The sequence below is a fragment of the Aythya ferina genome (genome assembly GCF_964211825.1).
Source record: "Aythya ferina genome assembly, chromosome: 4".
Taxonomy (NCBI): Eukaryota; Metazoa; Chordata; class Aves; order Anseriformes; family Anatidae; genus Aythya; species Aythya ferina.
The window spans coordinates 4,268,338-4,289,226 of NC_140300.1; the positions used below are offsets into that span (position 1 = coordinate 4,268,338).

Here is a 20,889-nt window from a genome sequence, read left to right on the forward strand (position 1 = left end):
ATTTTGGCTCTGAAGAGTAACCTGAAAAAATATTCTTCCTACAAATTTTTGTCATAATCACAGAATACTGAACAGTTGTGTACAAGTATCTTTGTGTGTGTCTGTATGAATATTTTTATGATGCTATATTTCCTCATTTAAACCAAACAGGTAAACAAGCACTGCAGCAATGTATTCTCAACCTGGTTCTAACAACAGTCTGTGTTACTATACAATTCTGTATGATTTTACATTGTTTCTTGATGTTTATTATGACTACAACATAAAATTAGTATAATAGATAGCAGATAATAGCTTGCAGACTATTGACTGTCACCCTCTTAGAAAAGGTAGTTTCTCAGACTGGAACAGCCAAAGGTTATTTTTCCATCGACTCAAAAACAAAATTGTTTTCATTGCGTTTATGCAAATAAACACTTTCAATATCTGTTATCCTCAGACTATGGAGCTCATGTCTGTCATTCATGCTGATGTAAATCAAGATTAATTCTACTGAAGCTGATTACCAAATAATGCTAAATATATGGGGAAAATGATAATCATTGATTTGATAACACTAATTTTTGAAGAAAGAATGCAAAGTATGTTAAAAGCTTCTAGCAATGAAAATCCAAGTTACAGCACATTGTGTTGCCATTTGGGAATTGCTGTCCCTGGGACAAAACCCCATTTTGTTTGGTTCTGCCACACAGTCAGAGCACTCGTGCCATTCCTTCCCCTGCCCTTTTAGCTGGCAGTAAGCTGTCATCATGGCAGCTGCCAACGGGTTTAGAGAACTAAAAAAAAAAGAAAATGTATATATAAAGAAAGTAAGGATTTAAAATATATGTATTTTAAAAAGCATCAGTTCCCTGACAGCAGAAAAAAAAAATAAATATGTGAGAATAACACCTGTAGCAAGAAATATACACCTGACTCTCTGGCTTGTTGTTATTCTTGCTTCATTCTTATGCGGTTTCTTCCTGTTCAATATCAGTTTATAAAACTATGTTACATGTTCACTGACCCCTGATAACTGAACAAATCCCAGTGTGCAGCTAGATGAATAAATCCCAGTTTGTAGTAGTGCTAATATATGCTGCTGATGGTTCAGTGAATTCATAACAAATTAACCATTAAAAAAATGTGGGTTAGAAGAACAAGCTATAGAAACACTTTGGGTTTGTGATACATTATTCATTTCTGGTAGCAATGTGCTATATATATATATTTACAGTCTACAACACATTCTTCAGTCAACGAATTCTGTCTTTTTCTTGCCAGTGGAAGAAAGGCTTTCATAATCAATTGCCACATTTAGAAAATCCTATTTTATTTACTTCTTTCTATACATGACCTGGCACTAGAGAGATACTACTATACAGAGTCCCATAAACATTTCCGTGAGGCCATTATACATACGGAGGAGTGAAAACTGAGCAACATTTACTACCATTTGTGTGTCGTTGGTGGATTGATCGTGGAATTCATTTCTACCTTGGTTTGTCAAAGCTACAATTTATTGTCCAAAGAGTGTGTTCCATGAGCCAAGGCTGGTGTAAATCACTGAAGCTTTGCTAACAAAGGAACAAAGCTGCTGTACATCAGCTGGGGATCTTCAGCTTTGTCTCATTGGATGGATTGAATGAAAGGTTTTGGTCATTTTATGTCAGTCGGTGAGTGTTATATTTCTACTTTAGAATTATCATCTAGTTAAGTGTTGAATGTGATCTGCAGTTCTTTAACATGCAATTGCTTAAATGTTTTTGTTGATAGTTGCACTTGAACCCCCCCTCTGTCTCTCTCTCACTCTCACATATGTAATTTAAAGTATATATATTTAAAAATTCCTAACACATTTTAATCAGTTCAAAGTTGCTGTTGGCATTTCTCACTGTTAGAACAGGAATTGGTTTTCAAATAAGTAGAATTTTTGAGCTCACCAAGATGAATTTTAAATAACATGACATAAATAGTGTTCAACATTTTTATCATTATGTTTCTGTTATTTGGGCTGTCTAAGATGCTACAGTTGTCTGAGACAGCAATAGCAATACATTAAACAGATCAGAAAAACCAGCATGCTACCTGTTCTGAAGATAACTTGTCAGAAAAAGAAAAATCCTTCAAAGATATGTTTTAATATTTTTTCTTTGGTCTTCCAAGTACACAGAGATATTTCAGGATCCTGGGTAATATGTGGAAATTTAATTTACAAGATGAAACTGCTTAGACTCGAACACTGATCCATTGTCGTATGGTTTCAAGTGTAGAAAAGACATTCCGAAAAGACATTATAAAGAGATGTCAAATTTTCTTTTAGATAAAAATGTCATTTACACTGAGGTATGAAACTTCAGAGTAGATCACATTTTAAGAGAGGGTTGTTTGTCTTTTTTAAAGTACTAAGATTTGGTGAAATTGTTATATAAAGATAGTCCTAATGGATGCAAATGCCTTACTGCTGTGCAGTAGATATGTTTTTCACTAACAAAAATCTAATGGCTCAGATCCAGATTTTAGCTAACAATAAGATTTTTAAGGATAAATATGTGGAGGAAACAAAAATGTTATTTTTTTTTCTTCTTGTGGTCATTACTCTATGTCTTAATATCATACATGAGAATGGGCCCTAAGTTCAGGTTAGCTCCTGCTCACAGTAGTTGGTCTAGTACAACTGACCTCACTACACACTTTTAGTGTGTAGAGTCATGTTTTTCCCCAGTTACAGCTTTCATGTACAGGAGTTATAAATTCATACAGCTTGTATCAATGCAGATTTGTGAAGCTAGATTAAACAAACATCTGCCAAGAGTGGTTTAGGTAGAGCCCATCCTGTTTTCAGATGGGTATCATCTGTCAAGTTTGCTTTCAGTTCTAATTTCCACAACTTCTGTTAATAGTGTGTTAATTATTATGCAGTGGAACGGACACTCCTGTGGCATCTAATCTCCTGATGAAAGTAATCAAACTATGCCAGAATGTTCCCAAAATTGAAAGAAACTTGATTTGCCTACACTTACTGAAGGACATGGTGAGGTGTTACTCCCCACATGCTCCACAGACAAGCAGTCCATGGTTTAAAGGAAAATACTGGTAGCATCCATCAGTTCCTTTGGATGTATTCATGGGTACAATTACAGCTCAAACAACTGCATTTAATGGGACTGCATTTAGGATCTGGATAGGCTGCACCGATGGGCTGAGGTCAACTGCATGAAGTTCAACAAGGCCAAGTGCCGGGTCCTGCACTTGGGGCGCAACAACCCCAAGCAGAGCTACAGGCTGGGAGAGGAATGGTTGGAGAGCTGCCAGGCAGAGAAGGACCTGGGAGTGATGGTGGATAGTCGGCTGAATATGAGCCAGCAGTGTGCTCAGGTGGCCAAGAAGGCCAACAGCATCCTGGCTTGTATCAGGAACAGTGTGACCAGCAGGGCTAGGGAGGTGATCGTCCCCCTGTACTCGGCTCTGGTGAGGCCGCACCTCGAGTACTGTGTTCAGTTTTGGGCCCCTCGCTACAAGAAGGACATCGAGGTGCTTGAGTGGGTGCAGAGAAGGGCGACGAAGCTGGTGAGGGGCCTGGAGAACAAGTCCTATGAGGAGCGGCTGGGGGAGCTGGGCTTGTTCAGCCTGGAGAAGAGGAGGCTCAGGGGCGACCTTATCGCTCTCTATAGGTACCTCAAGGGAGGCTGTAGCGAGATGGGGGTTGGTTTGTTCTCCCACGTGCCTGGTGACAGGACGAGGGGGAATGGGCTTAAGTTGAGCCAGGGGAGTTTTAGGTTAGATGTTAGGAAGAACTTCTTTACTGAAAGGGTTGTGAGGCATTGGAACAGGCTGCCCAGGGAAGTGGTGGAGTCACCATCCGTGGAAGTCTTCAAAAGACGTTTAGATGTAGAGCTTAGGGATATGGTGTAGTGGGGACTGCTAGCGTTAGGTCAGAGGTTGGACTCGATGATCTTGAGGTCTCTTCCAACCTAGAAATTCTGTGATTCTGTGACTGACAGGAGACTCAGTAATGCTACATTTTATTGGAGGAATGCTTGTATTTCCTATATCCTTTCTGTTTTTTCCTGTTCCAAGGTATCAGGAAGGATTTGATTTAGAGAACAGATCTTGGAAAACTGAATGATAACATCTGATTTGATGAACCTTCCTAATAAACACAGGGAAGAAATACAACCTTCTACTTCCATGATTCGTTCATTCACACGTGGTGGACTTTAAAGGTGATTTACTGAAAAGGTCTTGCAGAAACCAGAATAAAATTGCTGGAACAACTCCTTGACCCAACCACTTATTTCACGTGTCCAGAGTGGTATTAAAGGTGTTGTTTTCAGCATGTCACAAATGCCCATGAAAGCATGCTAAAACATCCTGTTACTACAAATCTGTCTTCTCATAAACAGCATATAGCCCCACAGAGAGACAGTAAATGTCCTATTTCCTAGTTGAAGATTTTTCCATTGTGCAACTGTTGCTGGAGTTTGTAGGAAGAAGTAATATCTTTTATTAGACAAACAGTCCTGTAAACACCAGACGTTATGAATACTGGTTTCTTAGAGATTTGTATTTCTTGGTCAAGTGTCAGGTCCAGATAAGCTTTTCTCACAGAATTTATGAAGCCTCTCACCCTCTCACCTGCTCAGATTCCTCAGTGTGTGCTATCAGGTAAACTCATTCTTCAGTGACGCAGTGAGGGGCTAATAAGGCATGTGTCCTTAAACCACTTGCCTATTTTAATTGAAACTTTAAGAGTATAATTATCACTGAGGTTTTACTCTGTTAATTTGAATTACGTTAATCAGAATTTGAAAAAATGATTCAGGTATAGTGGTGGAGAGACTGCAGTTTTGTCATAGACTCACTAGCCCTTTGAACCAGCATTTTGTAAAGGAGCCCAAAAGCATACTGATACTCTTATTAAGTCTAATAGCAGAGAGAATGGACTTATTATATTGGTCTCTGCACACCAAGAGGACCATAAATCACAGCACAGTGAATTAAAGATCTGTCTGCAGTCCCATCTAGAATTTTGATGTCAGTTTTGATTTCTTAGATATGTTTGTTGTCATTTTATGGTTAATGTTAAAAGTTACACAAAAAGCTATTGATATAAAACTCCTTATTAAAAGCTATTTGTGTGAGCTGCATTCATATGACAAGTAAGGTTTTCTGGATAAGTCAAAGAAAAAGCCCGTAACAGCACTTTGTAACTAACACACAGGAAATAATCCTGTTTTTGTTCAAATGGTTTTAGGTTTTTATGAGCTAATGATGATCCTTTCAAAAAGGTAATCAGCTTTCATGCATAGAACTGCAAATGTATGAGAACTAGGATAAAATGTATGACTGAGTCAAAAATATGTCTGTAAAAATTTTTAATCAAATAGAAAATAAACCATATCATTGAGTTTAACAACTAAGATGAAAATTGTTATAGTACTGACAAAAATGTGGAAAAAGTAAATTTCTTAATTTAAAAGTGCATTTTTTTCTTAGAGAAAATATAATTCAAGGATATGAATTCCAGCACGTGGAATAACTTTTGTTATTGTTGTTGAATGCGTGTTCCCCTTTCAGCAGAGGAAAAGGAACTAAATTTCAGGGCAGTCTTTCCTCATCTCATTGTCTTTTACTTACTTATGAGAGCAAATCAAGAGAAACCATGTGTTATATGGAGGAGGGCTAGGTAGTTTAAGTTAAAACGATTCTAAGGATTTTGCTTATAGTTGAAAAAGCTGGATTAGCTGGTTCAGGCCCATGCATTTTCTCTGGTTGGTTTACTGGTATAAATGCAGCTGCTGTCTTCTAATCAGCTGAAAGTCATTTCTCTGTCTCTGATTATACTTAGAGTGACAGGACAAGAACTTTTTTTTTTTAATTATTATTATTATTTTAAATAATACAGAAGTGGGAAAATACCTCTAATTTCCACATAGTACTTCTCCGTGAAATTATTTGGGTCTTTGTTTCTTGGTATCAGATGCTCATATTTTAAAAGTCTTTTCCAAGAAAAAAAATAAATCACTGTGCTAGCAGGAAAGAGAGACACTATGGAGCTGAGTAAACTAAGTAGTATTTGGAGCTAATATCTCCAAGCCAGGATTATATATTGGCAGGATGAATAGAAGAGTGAGCATCTAATACTGTTGCATGGTCCACACATTCTGGCTTTGGGTGGATGAAAACACTTTGCATTAATGTGGAACAATAGCTAAGTTATTGTAAAACTATTTTACAGAATACCATTGCACAAAAATCAGATACATGTAAAATCCATCTTGCTCTGAATGTCTCTTTGAAAGCCTTTAAGATATCACTGTAAATAAAAATACTACCTCTATGAAGACAATCATAAACTTTTACTAGCTTTTCTTTGTGAGCAGGGAACCAATCAATCTTGATTTCTTAAAACAATTTGCATTTTACATACCCTCTATCATGATAATCTCAGATTTCTTTTACACTGGCAGTCTTCCTTCTCATGCAACATCTCCAATTTTTCATCCAGTGCTTATGACGACTATAGTTGCTATTGTTGTATGCTTATATATAAAGATATCTCCACCTGTGCTATCAACCACAAGCATCTGTAATAGAAAGTTCCTTTCTCTGTATGCTCAACTTCAAGAATTCTTTCTTTCTTTGCTCAACTTCAGTTCTAATTTTGGTTCTGTCTAGGTCAAAAATTGTGTTTCTTCAGGATCAGTAATTGCAATTTGTGATTATACCCTGGAGTCTCTGTTATCACACTGCGTTCATATCTTCAAAGCTTCTGTTGCTATCTTGGACTTTTTTGAATTCCTACTACAATCCCCTTCTTTTCTTCAACAACATTCTAAGTATAGCTTCCTAATAATGCAACTAATTTTTAATTATCACAGCCTAGTCAAGCATGTATCCCTGTTCCAGGGTCACTGAATGGTTTGCCAAAATAGTGGACAGTTATTAGATAGATTGCTTTGGTAACTACTTGCTATTAATATCTATTAATTATAGTAGTGCCAGTGGTAAGTTATCAAGCAGTAGTAAGTTATCAAAACAGCTTTATGGGATCAACTCATATACATTGCAGTCTTGTTAATCTTGTTTCTATAGAACACCAACTGCCCCCTCATCCCTTGAGTAGTTCAGTATACAGTGTTCATGATTCATTACATTCATAACAGGCCTTCTTGCATATTTTAGAGCATAAAAGCTACCGTTGGTTAAGGCTTCTATTGTCTTTTATTGCAGAAATGTTGGTATGGTTTTTGGTATTCCTCTGCATTCCTTGCTAGTATGAATACCAAATTATGGATTTAAAAAGAAAAAAAAGCTTTACCTATTGTCAAATGAAGTAGAAAAATAACCTGATCATGCTAACAGAGGCAAGGGAACGTCAAGGTAGGTTGTTGGTCTCTGACTTTCATGAAAGGAATTCTTGGATGTTAATATTCTCTTTTTGTGAAAGGAAGAAAATAAACATGTATCATACCAAGGTAAAATACAGTTATACCTGTAACTCAGAAAAATCACTAAATTAAATTAATTAATTGAAGGCATACTACCAAAACTGAGCAGTTGTGTTATCCTTGTCTAAGCCACAAAACTATGTTTCATGCCCCACATGAATAGATAGACAACAGATTACTTACAGCTCTGTCAGCTGCTTTCTTGTAGGACTGCGTTTCACCAGTGCAGTGCTTTGTTGCTAAAGCATACCAGTTAAAATAAAGCAGTAATCTGGTCTTAACAGTATTTTTGAGACTAAGACCTGCTCTTATTCTTCATGGGTTGCCACAGCTGTTTGTAACTTCAGCAACAGATACTCAGAAGCAGTGTAAGAATATGCAAAAATAATTCAGAAATAGCATCAGTATAGCAAACAAATCTTTGAAGGGAGAGAGCCACATCACCTGAAGCTGAGTGCTTCCTAGCCCTGTAACATACACTCTCTGGAGAGAAGCCCTTTTCTGCTGTCTTCAGTGCCTGTCGTGCTGGCCAAGTGGCAGGTATTTGGGTTTCCCATTATAACTGACTACCAATTAGTTGCATTCCAGCTGAATGCCTCAGAAGCATACTCTTTAGAAAAAGTGTGAGGATCTTATGCAATTCCCACAGGAGTTTGCTGTCAAAGAAGGAAATATTTCTATTAATTTCAGCTCTGGGAAGTAATATCCCAACCCACTTTTCTAAATTCCTCAAATTCTGGTCTATTTAAAGACATAGTTGAACACAGAACATCTAACAAAGGTGTGCCCAGACTTTTAATTGTGAGAATGGGACTTCATTTATGGTAACTGGAACAGCTGTTTACTCCAGCTGATGATGTGCGTTGATAGTTCTGGCAGTTCTCCAAGTGCCCAACAGCATTGCTTAAATAATTTTATAAATAAACCTCAAGAGCTTTCCAGATTATTTTTTTCAAGTTCAAATTGGAAAAATGCTTTGAAACAATCATCTGTCTTTTCTATAGTAAGTTTGTTTTTCCCTGTTGTCCACAGAGAATGCTTGGGTTGACCCTTCTGAGAAATAGCCATGACCTAGAAAATCAGTCTAAAATCACACATACACACTAGCATCACACTCCAAACACATCTAGTGATTACCCCTCTTGTTTTAGAAGACATTTGAACCAGTCAGATGTATTTATCACAGTTGGGGCTCATCAATGCTGTGTAGAAACTTGATCTATTTACGCTTGTATGGTCAAATTCTACTTTAGAAAGAGAAAGGAAAAAAGAAGGGTCAATACCAAACTGTTGTTGAATGCTTTTTTAGATTCATATTTAAAATTATTATTATTATTGTGTAACTTTGAAGTAAAGGATCTGATATAATACAGTATCTATTCCTTGTATTCTTTATTGCAATTCTATAATTGAATGGGATTTTTTTCTTTCAGTTATGAAAAATGTAAATCAGAAGGATTTTTCAAGGTGCTTCATAATTGATCTCCTTTCTATTTCATCCTATAGAAAATTGGCATGGCATGTACCAAACTTGTCTTAGAAAATTAAAGGTACTCAGATGGGAATAATAACATTTCACTGAAATTGTCTGAAGCAGGGATTTTTGCATTTTGAATTGAGCCTTCAGTACACATTAGGCATCTACGATTTGTAAGTTTCTTTAAAAAATCTCTCTCCAAGACACACTGAATTTCTCCAAGTCAGAGTTGTTTTGAACTTTACCAAAGGCAGAAATCTCCAAAGGGTTTTTCAGCCTGATGTGGAAGAAGTCTCAAGAAAGTTTGTGCATGTGATGTAAGGCCTTATTCCGGTAATAAGTACAAGTGAATATGTCATTGACCTTTTGAGAAGTGAAAGGAGTTTTTCATAGGTTCCATGGACAGCAGATTTGTTATGAAATAAAACATTCAGATGTTGTGCTTTAAATTCTCAGTAACTTTCTAACATCCTGCTGTTACCAACCTGTTTAGATACGAACAGAACATTGTTAATGTGTGAATAGTTTATATTAAATATGTTGAGGTTTAGGTATTAAAAAATTTTCAGAACAAGCATCAAATTAAGTTAATTAGATCATCTGTAATTTACAAAAGAAATGCAATTTTTACATCTGTGCATATACTTAGATTTGTAAATACTTGTGAATTAAAAATGTATCTTGTATTTAGGTAAGACCACATGATTGATTTATATAAGTGATGGGCAACTGGCCATATTATCCAGTATGAGTTTCGCCCATACCAGTGGAATAGGTCCTTAGAAAGAGACCACAGTGTAGTATTTTCAGCGTAATACAAATTGGCACTGCAGTCCATGAGGAGGAAGAAACTGCTGCAATATGTACTCTGTGACATTTTGACTGTTGGCACTTGTTTGTGTATGTGCAAAAACATCCTGTCTAGTGATGAATATGAGTTTTGCTTATAATATAATGCTTGAGCGAATACAGTAAAGATAAGTAATTTGAAAGTCTTGGATAACTTAGCTGTAACTCTGTGCTCTTGTTTAGCGAATATTTGTTGTGGCTCCAAGAATATCACTGGGATGCCTCCAGCAGTACCACCAACATTAATATATGTCAAAATTTTGAAGGATTCAGAGATCGTAACAATATTTGGATAAACTACTAAGATGGATAAATAATGGAAGGTAGTCAAGATATCATGGTTCAGCAAGTTAGTGCTCCTCAGGTGAAACATGATAGCTGATTATTTTCTTGGCTTTAGTTCACTGTGAATGTTAAAGTCTTACTGAAACAACTTTCAACTCAAACTAAGTAGCCTGGACAATTTCAGTTTCTCAAGTACGTGGTGTAGACAGATAAGTTTGATTGTGTCTTGGGCTTAAGTAACCCTATTTTAGGGAAAGAGAATAACTTGCTGTAAGTTTTCTTCCATTGTTTCTATCAGTTAACTAAAGTGGAAAATGAAATAACTTAAATAGAAAAGGCGCATTACAAAAGCAATATATATATATATTTATAAATAATGTACAGAATTAAGATGTAAATAGATTGCATTCTTTCATTCTTTGCCTTGAGATGGTTCAATGGTTGAGGAAGCTGGATAGAGCTTTTTTTGTCTTGTTCTTTCTAATCAAACTGTTGCAAAAAAAAAGAATAAAAGAAATTGAAAAATTGACTACATACATTAGTTGCAATATTCTGTAGCATTTGTGTAGATATTGCTGCTTTTCTGTAGTATATACTTTTTTTTTCTTTCATTTTTTTTCTTTTTTTTTACTCTAAGCAATGGATTTCTTTGCTTTCCTTTTTGCTTGCATTGAATTCACAGTGGCCATGTTAAATCTTTGAATTTATGATCTTTTGATGTATTGAATAAGAGGACTGTATATATTGATAATCATAATTACACTTAATAGTACAACAAGCTCATGTCAAAATTGGAAGTAGTATAGTTTAAAAACACAACTAAAGATAGCTACATCTAATTCTCATCAGTGTAAAAATAACATAAATTGGTATAAAATATCCTTGATTACTTTTATAATTTAGAGTGCAAATTTATAGCAGAACTTTTCCTGTCTTTGATGTAGTACAAGTGGCAAAGGCAATGAAAAGTCATTATTCCAAACTTCAACTGAGTGGATGGAGCCATGAGAAATAGCTCATCTACACTGATGTTTGTGCTATCTTGACTGTAGTCAAGTCTTGACTGTAGATGATGGCATGTATTACCCATGCCAGCTACAGAAAAAATATTGTAGGCATTGCCTACCCATGCAGTAGTTACACTTCCAGCTACCATGTAAGTCTACTTTGAGAATAAATCCTATCCTTGGTGTGTCCTTTTAACAACAGTAGAGGTGAAGTCCTTCCATCCCACCTTTATCTGCTGTATTTTACTTAATGCAGGAAACTGCTTGAGGCTGAAATACAATCAAATACATGCAAATACATTTTGTAGGGATATATATTTTAAATAATTGAAACTAATTTGAGTGATTAAAGATAGACACCTAACAAGCTGCAGGTTTGCATCTTGGGCTATCAGTGCTAGTGATAGGAAATTAGTATGAAGGAGTTAGTAATTCACTTTTCCACCTCCCCAGTTCTAGGATTCATTCAGTGGCCTTGGTGATTGCAGAAAAATGCAATATAATGAGAGCTGTAGTGTTTATTTTCTTGTTCACTACTTTCCCATGCTCTTGTAGGACAGGTTTAAGGTGTTTAGCAATTGTTTTGATGGTGTAGAAGTAGCTTAGCAGATCTGAAATTCTGGACAATAGTGTTTTTCTATACAGCAGTCTCACTGTTATTAAGTTCCCCCACGCATTTCAAGGATGATTCACAGTTCATTGATATTAGTATTTAAAATGTGTTCATTCATGTACATACTCTTCAGATATTCCACAATGATCTTAATACAAACTTAAGTTCTCTTCAGGCAATCAGTGAATTCTATCTGCTCAAGGAACTTAGTAAACAGCAATGAACAAAAAAACAAATAAATAAAGAACCACCTGGTTACTTCCACAGCCTCTTATAAAATTCTTTAGTGCTTCAGTGGAAACTGAATGCTTGAAGCATAAAGGTAAAGGCTGTCAAATCAAGGTTTTGGCAAATTGGCAGCTATGATAACATACACCCTTATTAATTTCCTTTCCAAGTTATCTGCTCCATCCAACACTAGATCTTTGGAGTAGCATATTAAATGAATTCCCAACCTTGAAAAGTTTGAATTCTTCACAATACGTGCTGTGTTAAATATCCAGATGCAAAACAATTATAGTGTACCAGTAAAAAGTCTTTTATTTTAGTAATACTACTTTCAGCAATCCCCAAGGCCAGTTAACTATTATTAAACAATAAACTAGACACATCTAGAGGATTAGATAGTCTACCAAAGATCTGGAACAATCTCTGGAAGTGCCTTTCTCCTTTTGTCATTATTCAGAGATCAGTCTAGCACCTGATATCTCAGTTCAGTGTGTTGGAATTGGGTCTAAGCTTTTTTGGTCATAGGTAGGAAAAGTATCTGGAGCTGTTGAATTTGAAGTAGACTAAAGTTGTTGAATTACCTCGTGGTCTCTATGGACTCAGCATGCATATGGGCCTTGTCTTGCCAAAAATCTTGATGGTAACTTGATTATATACATAATAACAAAGGCGATCAAAAGTAATTAAATAGCGTAATATTTTGTGATTGGGTTCACTTAAAACGTGTATAGCTTCACAGATCCAGGCATAAATGATGGCACCAAAATATTAGCTTTAGCAAGTAGTATCTATTTCTTGCCACATTTCAAAAATAAGTTTTGGGTAAAGTCATAGTAGTTCTGATTTGTAGTGCTAAATTCAATTTTATCGAGATTGCATCTACCTTTGTAGGATTTGCTTATCTCTAAGCTTATTTGACATAATCAGATCTTCCCATGGTACAGGCTGGTATACTCCCAGATGAATTGTGAAAGTAGTATTGCTTTCTGACTGTTGATGATAAAGGGCTATATTTAAACAAGATTTAAAATAAGCCACAGAATCTATTTAGATTAGGATTATACATGATACCTATCAATATATTCTTTTTGAAGTAGATAACTGTAATGCACTTTTGGTGCATAATTAATGTCGCCATATTTGTACTCCTTCTGTACTGATAACAGCAACCAAAATACTATTTTGAACTCTAAATTATTATTTTTTTTCAGAAAGGGAGAAAAACTTTTCTCAAGTTATCTCTCTATCCTTTCTTGGAAAATCAGGACACTTTACAATATCCAAACATTACCTTACCAGATTCTGTTGAAAGAATAATTATCAGAGACAGAGAATAAATGTGTGGTTTTTTTTGTTTGTTTGTTTGTTTGTTTTTCATGGACTTTGTTCTGCAAAGTTTTCCTTCAAGATACCTCAAAGGAAAAGAACTGCTTAATAGTTTGATTGCCATTTCATGACACCCAGCCTCTTTCAGTCTCATATCTCACTGCTATCTGAGAAAAAGTAAGATATACCATGCATCTGGAGCCGTAGGACAGATTTTCATCATGATAATCACAAAATGAAAGGGCAATCTAAAAAGCACTTATTTTAAATACAGGAAGATAGCTTTGGCTGAACTTAATAACATTTGCTAGTTTTAAGGTCTGTAATTTCCACTCGTGTTACTGCATTCTAATTATTATCCTGCTTAGCTTTTGTTTCTCGTGAAGATTGAAGTGGTCTGTTTGATGTGCACAAAGAAGGGACTACAGAAAATGGTAAATTAATTGGAAGATGTCAGCTTTGGAGAATGTTTTTGACATGAGCGCTGTAAGGCTGTTAACAAACAGACTAAGTCATTTGTCTCACCATGGAATGAAAATAAAAATCACAACATTTTGATGAAAACTTGACTAGGAAATGCCTGCAAGATTTTTTGAAGCCTTAGGTTCTTTTCTTCCCTGAGCTTTGGCACTGTGATATATGCAAACCACGTTCCACATAACTGTGAAGTGAAATAGGTTCTATGAAGAACAGATGGACCAGGGCTAATGTGGCGATGTGCACTAGAGACGAGAACAGATTAATACCACAAGGGGAGACTGGAGGAAAATTGGAAAGATGGGGGTATTTGAACTAATTCATGAATCATTTCCAACTGATAGTTATGCCTTCAGGCACAGTGAATAATATCAAGGAAGCATATTTAAAATTTTATAAGTTTGTTTTAATGTAGATGAGAATTAAGAGCCATACTTTCTGATGATTAAAAGAAAAATATGTATTCCCCCTCCCAGAATGTATCTTTGTGATTTAAACCTCACTGATGAACATAATTATGTGCACTGTGAAATGAATTGCTGTTTTGAAAACCCATGGCAGATTCGTGGACTTGGCACACAGCTTTAGGGGATGGATTTTTTTTTTTTTTGAAAGAAGTACTGTAGGGGCTGTGAGGACATATTCTGCAGCTTGTATGTAAGCTGCAAAGATTCAGCTCTGTGGTGTCTGGAGGCATGTGCTGATTGCTAGATCTCATTTAGGTGTCCCTCTAAGTCTCTCCTGCCTTCATCTCCAAACAGCCTTCAGTCTTATGAGGTTCAGACTTCCCAAAACTGTGCCAGAGAAAACACATGTATACTCCTACAATTTTAAAGGAGATCTTTAAGCATACTTTACACAATGAGGCTTTCAAGAGACATTTTAATTGGCCAAGTTATGATACTTGTTGATGGACATTTTACTCTAGGGTACACAGTCACATACAAACAAATAGGTCCACTTGAGAATTCAGGTAATTTTAGCATTCTTAATACCATGGAGATCTGAAATAATTGGATACTCAAGATAAATGTCATTTCACAGTATCAGTAAAAATGTCAGAGTTTTGTTTATGTTGTCTCAAAGCATACCATGTGTTAGGACGTCAAAATTAATTTTGCAAAAATGAAAAGTGTATAGATCAATCTGTTTACCATTGTTCATAATGGACACAGTTAATAAAAGGAAACTGTATAGGTAATTGTTTAGATACTGCTCTACATTCTCCATATGATTTCTCAGAAGATTATTCTCGGGCTCTAGAGGAGGATGCAATGCACTTGACAGCAAGGGAATATTTCTCGAAAAATCTAATGAAGAAGATGACTAGTTCAGTTTTGCTAGTTAGGAAATAATCTATGTCAGTTTTTCATCAATACAGAAGATCCTGGATCATGCCTCTTGTATACAATTCTTTCATTCTAGCCAAGGCTCAATAAATAGAGAAAAAGGTATGAAATGGCTCATTTGCCTCAAACTTGATTTTTATTCTGCTGATTTCATTGTAGGTTGCAAATCTGGCCTGTTCAATCTCAAACAATGAAGAAGGTGTGAAGTTAGTGCGGATGGCAGCAACACAGATTGATAGTTTGTGCCCACAGGTAAGCAAGATTTGTGCTAACAAGTGATCAAAAACTCTTTCGGTATTAAAAAGCATCAGGTAGCTGAGACAGGAAAAACATTATAGCTTTGCCTTTGTCATTAAACTGTTGCCTGCTTTGTACAAACTGGGAAAAATTTCATATCTTGAGACATAGGTGTTGAATGGGGTGTAATGCTGTATTTTTAAGTGTATTTAATCTTAGTGTCTATTCTCTACCTTGTGAAAATTGTTGCCACCCTTTGTAACACATGATTTTGAATAACAGGTAATAAATGCTGCACTCACATTGGCTGCCAGACCCCAAAGCAAAGTAGCACAGGACAACATGGATGTCTTTAAAGATCAGTGGGAGAAACAAGTGCGAGTTCTCACCGAAGCTGTTGATGACATCACTTCAGTGGATGATTTTCTCTCTGTTTCAGGTACTGGGATCAAGGGAGTCTTCTAAAACTTCATTGCTAAATTAAAGTAATGGGTCAGAGAAGAGAAAAGCTATAATTACTAAAGGATCATTATTGTATTATCCCATCCTTATTGGACTGCTGATCTTCTGCACCTGATGGGAGCAACCAAGCTATGCCAATTCGTCCTTGATAGCAATGGTTGGCTTTTTGTCTCCCAGAAAATAGCATCCTATATGTGCCTCTATTTCTACAGAGAATTGTAGTTTCAGCTCCATCACAAAGTAAAATTTTGGCCACCTTTTGAAAATATATTACTGACTTGTGAAAAGTGGGACAGTATTTGTAAAAACTGTCAGAGTCCTCATGCAGTTGTATTCAAGAGGAGGAAAGATGAACTTTCCTTACTTTATTTTGTAGCCTTGCTCAGATCAGCTGTCTAAGCAGTGTGGCAGATGTACCACACAATCCTGACCCCTTGAACTTCCATACCAAATCACCAGGCTCTGAACATGGACAGGAAGAAAGGAAATAAGCAGATGCTGTGTGTGAGGCTCATCTAGGCACGTTGTCAGGACATGACCACTGTGAATATTTCGGAAGAGTTAGAAAGCATTTCTGGGTCCCACTGCTATTGGTGCAGCAATGCATCCAGGTGGAAAAGTAGCAGTAATAATAGCAAATCTGCGCAGCTCTCTAAACTCTTTTGGAAGGACTATAATGTGAAACAAACTCTTTTACAAAAACAGACAAAGTATTTTAGTCCTTATGTAGAGAAAGGGTGGACAAGGGAGGGACGTTGACTTTTTTGAGCCACTATCTTTTCTCCATCCTCCTTGTAAAGTTCTGCAACCTGTAGCAGAGTGTATTGTTATGGTAAAGTCATGTACACTAAATACTATAATTGCAAGTGCTGCATGTCCTGGATTAAGTATCTGCTGCAGAAAAATCATTTTCCTATGCCAGTTTGAAAGAGTTTATTTTTTGTGAATAGGGTTGTGGAGTGCCAAGGTTAGTTTGCAGCAAACTAACCTCATGGAAAAGCCAAACAGGAGATAGTTTAATTTTGTTTCTCTCTGTGGTGTTTTCCTTGACATTTCCTTAATTTCCAAATAAAGTTAAATAACTTTGGACAAAAAAATATATATATTTATATTCTTTTTCAGGGGATAAAATTCTTTTTCACTTTGCTCTTCATTTTGTTTGGTTGTATCCCACTATTATCAGAAACAAGGAAGTGGTTTGTTTAAGTATAACTACACTCCACTGTTCAAGACCACTGCTAGAGTGTTTATCGTAAGCCATGACAAGAAAATGAACTCTCAGAATAAAAGGGTACTTCAGAATGGTAGGTTTTTATCTGAGGATACAAACACTTTTCAGCAGACCTAGTTCTGCAAGGAAAGGGCAGAGCAAGATGTAAACTGCAGACCCAGTCCACATAGTGAGGAGATGGGAAACATGCTCTGAATAGCCATTTCATTATTTGTTTGGGGACTGTTATTCACTCCAAACACTTGTATTCATAAAACCAGAAGTTATTTAAATAGATGACATTTTTATTTTTTGTTTTTCTCAGGTCATATTTTCTCATAACACCTATGTTGATGTAGCCTTGACTCAGAATAACTGGCTTTAGATCCAAACTTTCCAAGGCAGATGGGAAGTTAGTATATTTATTGTTTTTAGATTTCTTTCTAATACTGTCCACAGATATATATTTGTATATATATTTTTAAAAATAAGAAAACATCTAATGCATCCAGAAAGCCTGTCACTGCTAGCTCTAAGCTTGGAAGCCTTAGATTACGCAGAGCAGTTTTATTTTCAGTTGTTAAACCAGTGAAGCATCAAAAATGGCCTGGTGTCTGATTAAACGTATCTCATGAAATGACACTTCCTCCCCTTCATATTGAGTGTCACAGCTGATGGCATGTTTTATTAATACAGTGGCTATCAAAAGAAGGATGAGAGGGATGGCCACAGTTTTAATAAATTACTTTGTATTCCAAGCATAGTGCCTGTTCATGTTCAGAAAGTACTTCTTGCGGGACAAAATTTGGCCATGACACTGTAAAGCAAATGGCAATGGTTAGGAGGAAGTAGCAAATAAATATTTCAAGAAAACATTTTTTTTTTTTAATGTGGATGGAGAGTTTTGCCTTTCAAATGACTCTGATTAACAGCACAGAGGACTTCCAGTTTTCATTCAGAGTTGTTGCAGTTTAAAATTCAACATTAGGTAAAACATTTCTGGAACCCTCAAATGGTCCAACATTGGGATTTTTAGCAGTGGAGCTTAGTATGTCACTATTTTTGTGGCAAAGGATAATTAACTAAAAGTAGTTGATGACCTGATTGATTTTATTTTAAAAGAACAGCATTTTATTTTCAGTTTCCTGGTGGCTATGGCAGAAAAAGCATGTTGCTGTTTAGAGTTTCAGAGTTTCTTAGAGTGAGTTAGCTCAAAATAAGAAATTCAGTCATGGTTTTATTATTAAAATCATTTTTAACTGTACTGGCTGGAGGGAAACGATGTCTGAGCTAGTCAGAATCAGCTTCATCCTTCCACGGTATCTGTGAGAATATCAGACAAACTACGATGCTGCAGCATGTGAAAAGTAGATGGCCCGATTCTGAGCCAAGAAAAACCAGTGCAGCTCCCAAGGTTTCCATAAGCCCAATTGGTATACCACCATCAATTTGTATACCATCATCTGAGCAGACTCACTGTAGTCAACTGTTATTTCAGAATATGCACAGTCACATATGATTATACTATGTGTCATGAGAAATCCACACTTTAATCTCAGTGCAGATGGCATGGATCTGCAGAGATGAACTGCTCGTGCACAGACTCCCTGCTATTTGCTGGGAGGCTATCGCAAGAGCAAAAGGCTATTTGCTGTTGCCTTTTCAAAATGGTTCATTTTCTTTTCTAACTTATTTAGGCACAAACGAAGCATACATATTAAATGTTTATAGAAATGGGTAAATTCATCTTCAGAAAATTGCCCAACTGCTTATTAGAGTATCTGCATAATATCTGATCATGCTCCTTTTTGCAGTGATTTTTATTATGTATTCATTATCATATATGCGATGTTTGAAATTAATATGACAACTTTTCAAATAATTATAGGTTGGTACTCTCAGCATAGTTAAGGGGACATAGCCCACTACCTTTTAAAGATAGACGTTGCATAAGATAAATATCATTTTTTAATGTATTGCTGTTTGTCATTTACCCAAATCAGTAAGCTTTGCAAAGAATGAAATGAAATGAGACTTATATTTGTTTTATCTTTTTTCCTACTTTCCAGAAAATCATATTCTAGAAGATGTGAATAAGTGTGTGATTGCTCTGCAAGAGGGGGATGTTGATACCCTAGACAGAACTGCTGGGGCCATCCGGGGCCGTGCAGCCAGAGTTATTCACATCATTAATGCAGAGATGGAAAACTATGAAACAGGAGTTTATACTGAGAAGGTACTGGAAGCTACCAAACTGCTCTCTGAAACTGGTAAGTTTATTTGAAATATTGTTCAATATTAAGTCACTTAAGACCTTCAGTTAATTTTCTGAAATCTGTAACTCAGAGGGGAATCTGAGCTTGAAAATGAAATCTAAACAAACAAATTAATGACAATGAGTGCTTTTGTTATTCTCTACGCCGTGCTACTGCAGCAGTCGTATTGACAAGAGCTGTATAAGAGAAGAGATTCAGTGACCCATCAAAGATAGTCTACTTTATCAAAGCTGCAGTGTATTTCAGTAAATAATACACAGCCTTTTCTTCAAGAACTGAGTCTGTTGATTATGTTTTGTGTGTCTCTAGAAAATCATTACAAACATTACTCTGTGGTCTGCGCAGGTGAATGTACTTGCTGGTGACTGAAGTGTTTCTAAACAGAACAATTTTTCATTGAAAATACATTTGAGCAACTGAAAATATATTATCTGATTGAAAAAATATAAAAGTCTGTTAGATTACATGGATAGATAGATTGGGAAAAGAAAAAAGAAAAAAAAAAAGATTGTAACCTGTTTTTGCCTTCAGAAACCAGAGATTGGATTCATCTAAGTGATTACATCAAGTTTGATTACATCTACGCTGGTCATTTTAGACTCCTTTATACTCAATATTATCTATTGCTGTGTGCAGCTGAATTGTTCAGTGCAGGCAGTACTATCAAGAGCTCTCATCTGAAAGCAAAGGATTTTGTTCAGATGGATCATACTTCGGATTTCATTGACTTTATGGACTAGATCTCCACTTGTGGTACAAAGGACCAGCTATTATAAAGATGCATGTAGTGTAGATGCCCGAAAATGGCTGAACAGATCGTCCCCTATCTATCTGCTCTAGGCTTTAAAATACTCAATATTATTTTAGAAGGACCAAGTAAGAATGCACCAGTTCAAGATGTGGCAAATGTAATGCCAGACAAAACAAACAGGTCCCTGTGAGATAAAAAAGCAAAAACTATTGTAGCACTGGCAGCCTCTGTGACTGGCAGCTCTTAGAACAGAAGTCAGCAAAATGAGATAAAAGAATGATTTAATATTGGTTGTTGTATTATTGTTGTCCCCACCTAATTGTCTTTGAGCTCAAGGACTAACTCCAAGCCCTATTTCCACAGGTAAATTGCAAAACCAGGAATCACGTATTCTTTCTTTTTCTGGCTTTTCTTTTTGATATATTGTACATTATATCTGAAACATGGATTCTTGCAATTGTGCCTATGACCAGAAAGCTTTGCCTTGAACACACACACACACACACACAACCCACACACACTGTAGGGTCACTTGTAGAAACTAACTTTCATAGACTCTGCTGTGAGCTGCAGAGACACATTTCTGGGAAGAGTCTGGAAATCAGAACTGTAATCTCCAGCCTATGGTACATGCTCCATTTGTGTACAGCTGTTACACAGCTATTTCCTATGCAACAATCATGTTCACATCAGTTCTGGCAGAACGTAGAGGGTCAAATTTTTTTCTGTACAGCTTGAAGATAATGCAATAAAGCTTGCCTCTTTTCTTCCTCAAAGTTTAATGATGCTATTTAAGAGTCTCAGAGGTTTTTCATGTGGAAGAAGCAAAAAGGGATCAGAAAACAGTCATTACTCCCCCTATTTTTTATGTAATCAATGAGAGATCAATGAAATGAGTACTGGAAATTT

General features: G+C 36.1%; 1 protein-coding gene across 3 annotated transcripts in view; it reads left to right on the plus strand.

The window, feature by feature from the left end:
• CTNNA2 (catenin alpha 2) overlaps window positions 1-20,889 on the plus strand; it is a 473,612-nt gene that overhangs the window by 395,736 nt on the left and 56,987 nt on the right. For all 3 annotated transcript variants that reach the window (XM_084518226.1, XM_084518227.1, XM_084518228.1), the window contains 3 exons: window positions 15,204-15,296; window positions 15,564-15,720; window positions 19,023-19,223. In XM_084518226.1, coding sequence (XP_084374352.1) covers window positions 15,204-15,296; window positions 15,564-15,720; window positions 19,023-19,223 — 451 coding nt within the window. The remainder of the gene's footprint in view (window positions 1-15,203; window positions 15,297-15,563; window positions 15,721-19,022; window positions 19,224-20,889) is intronic.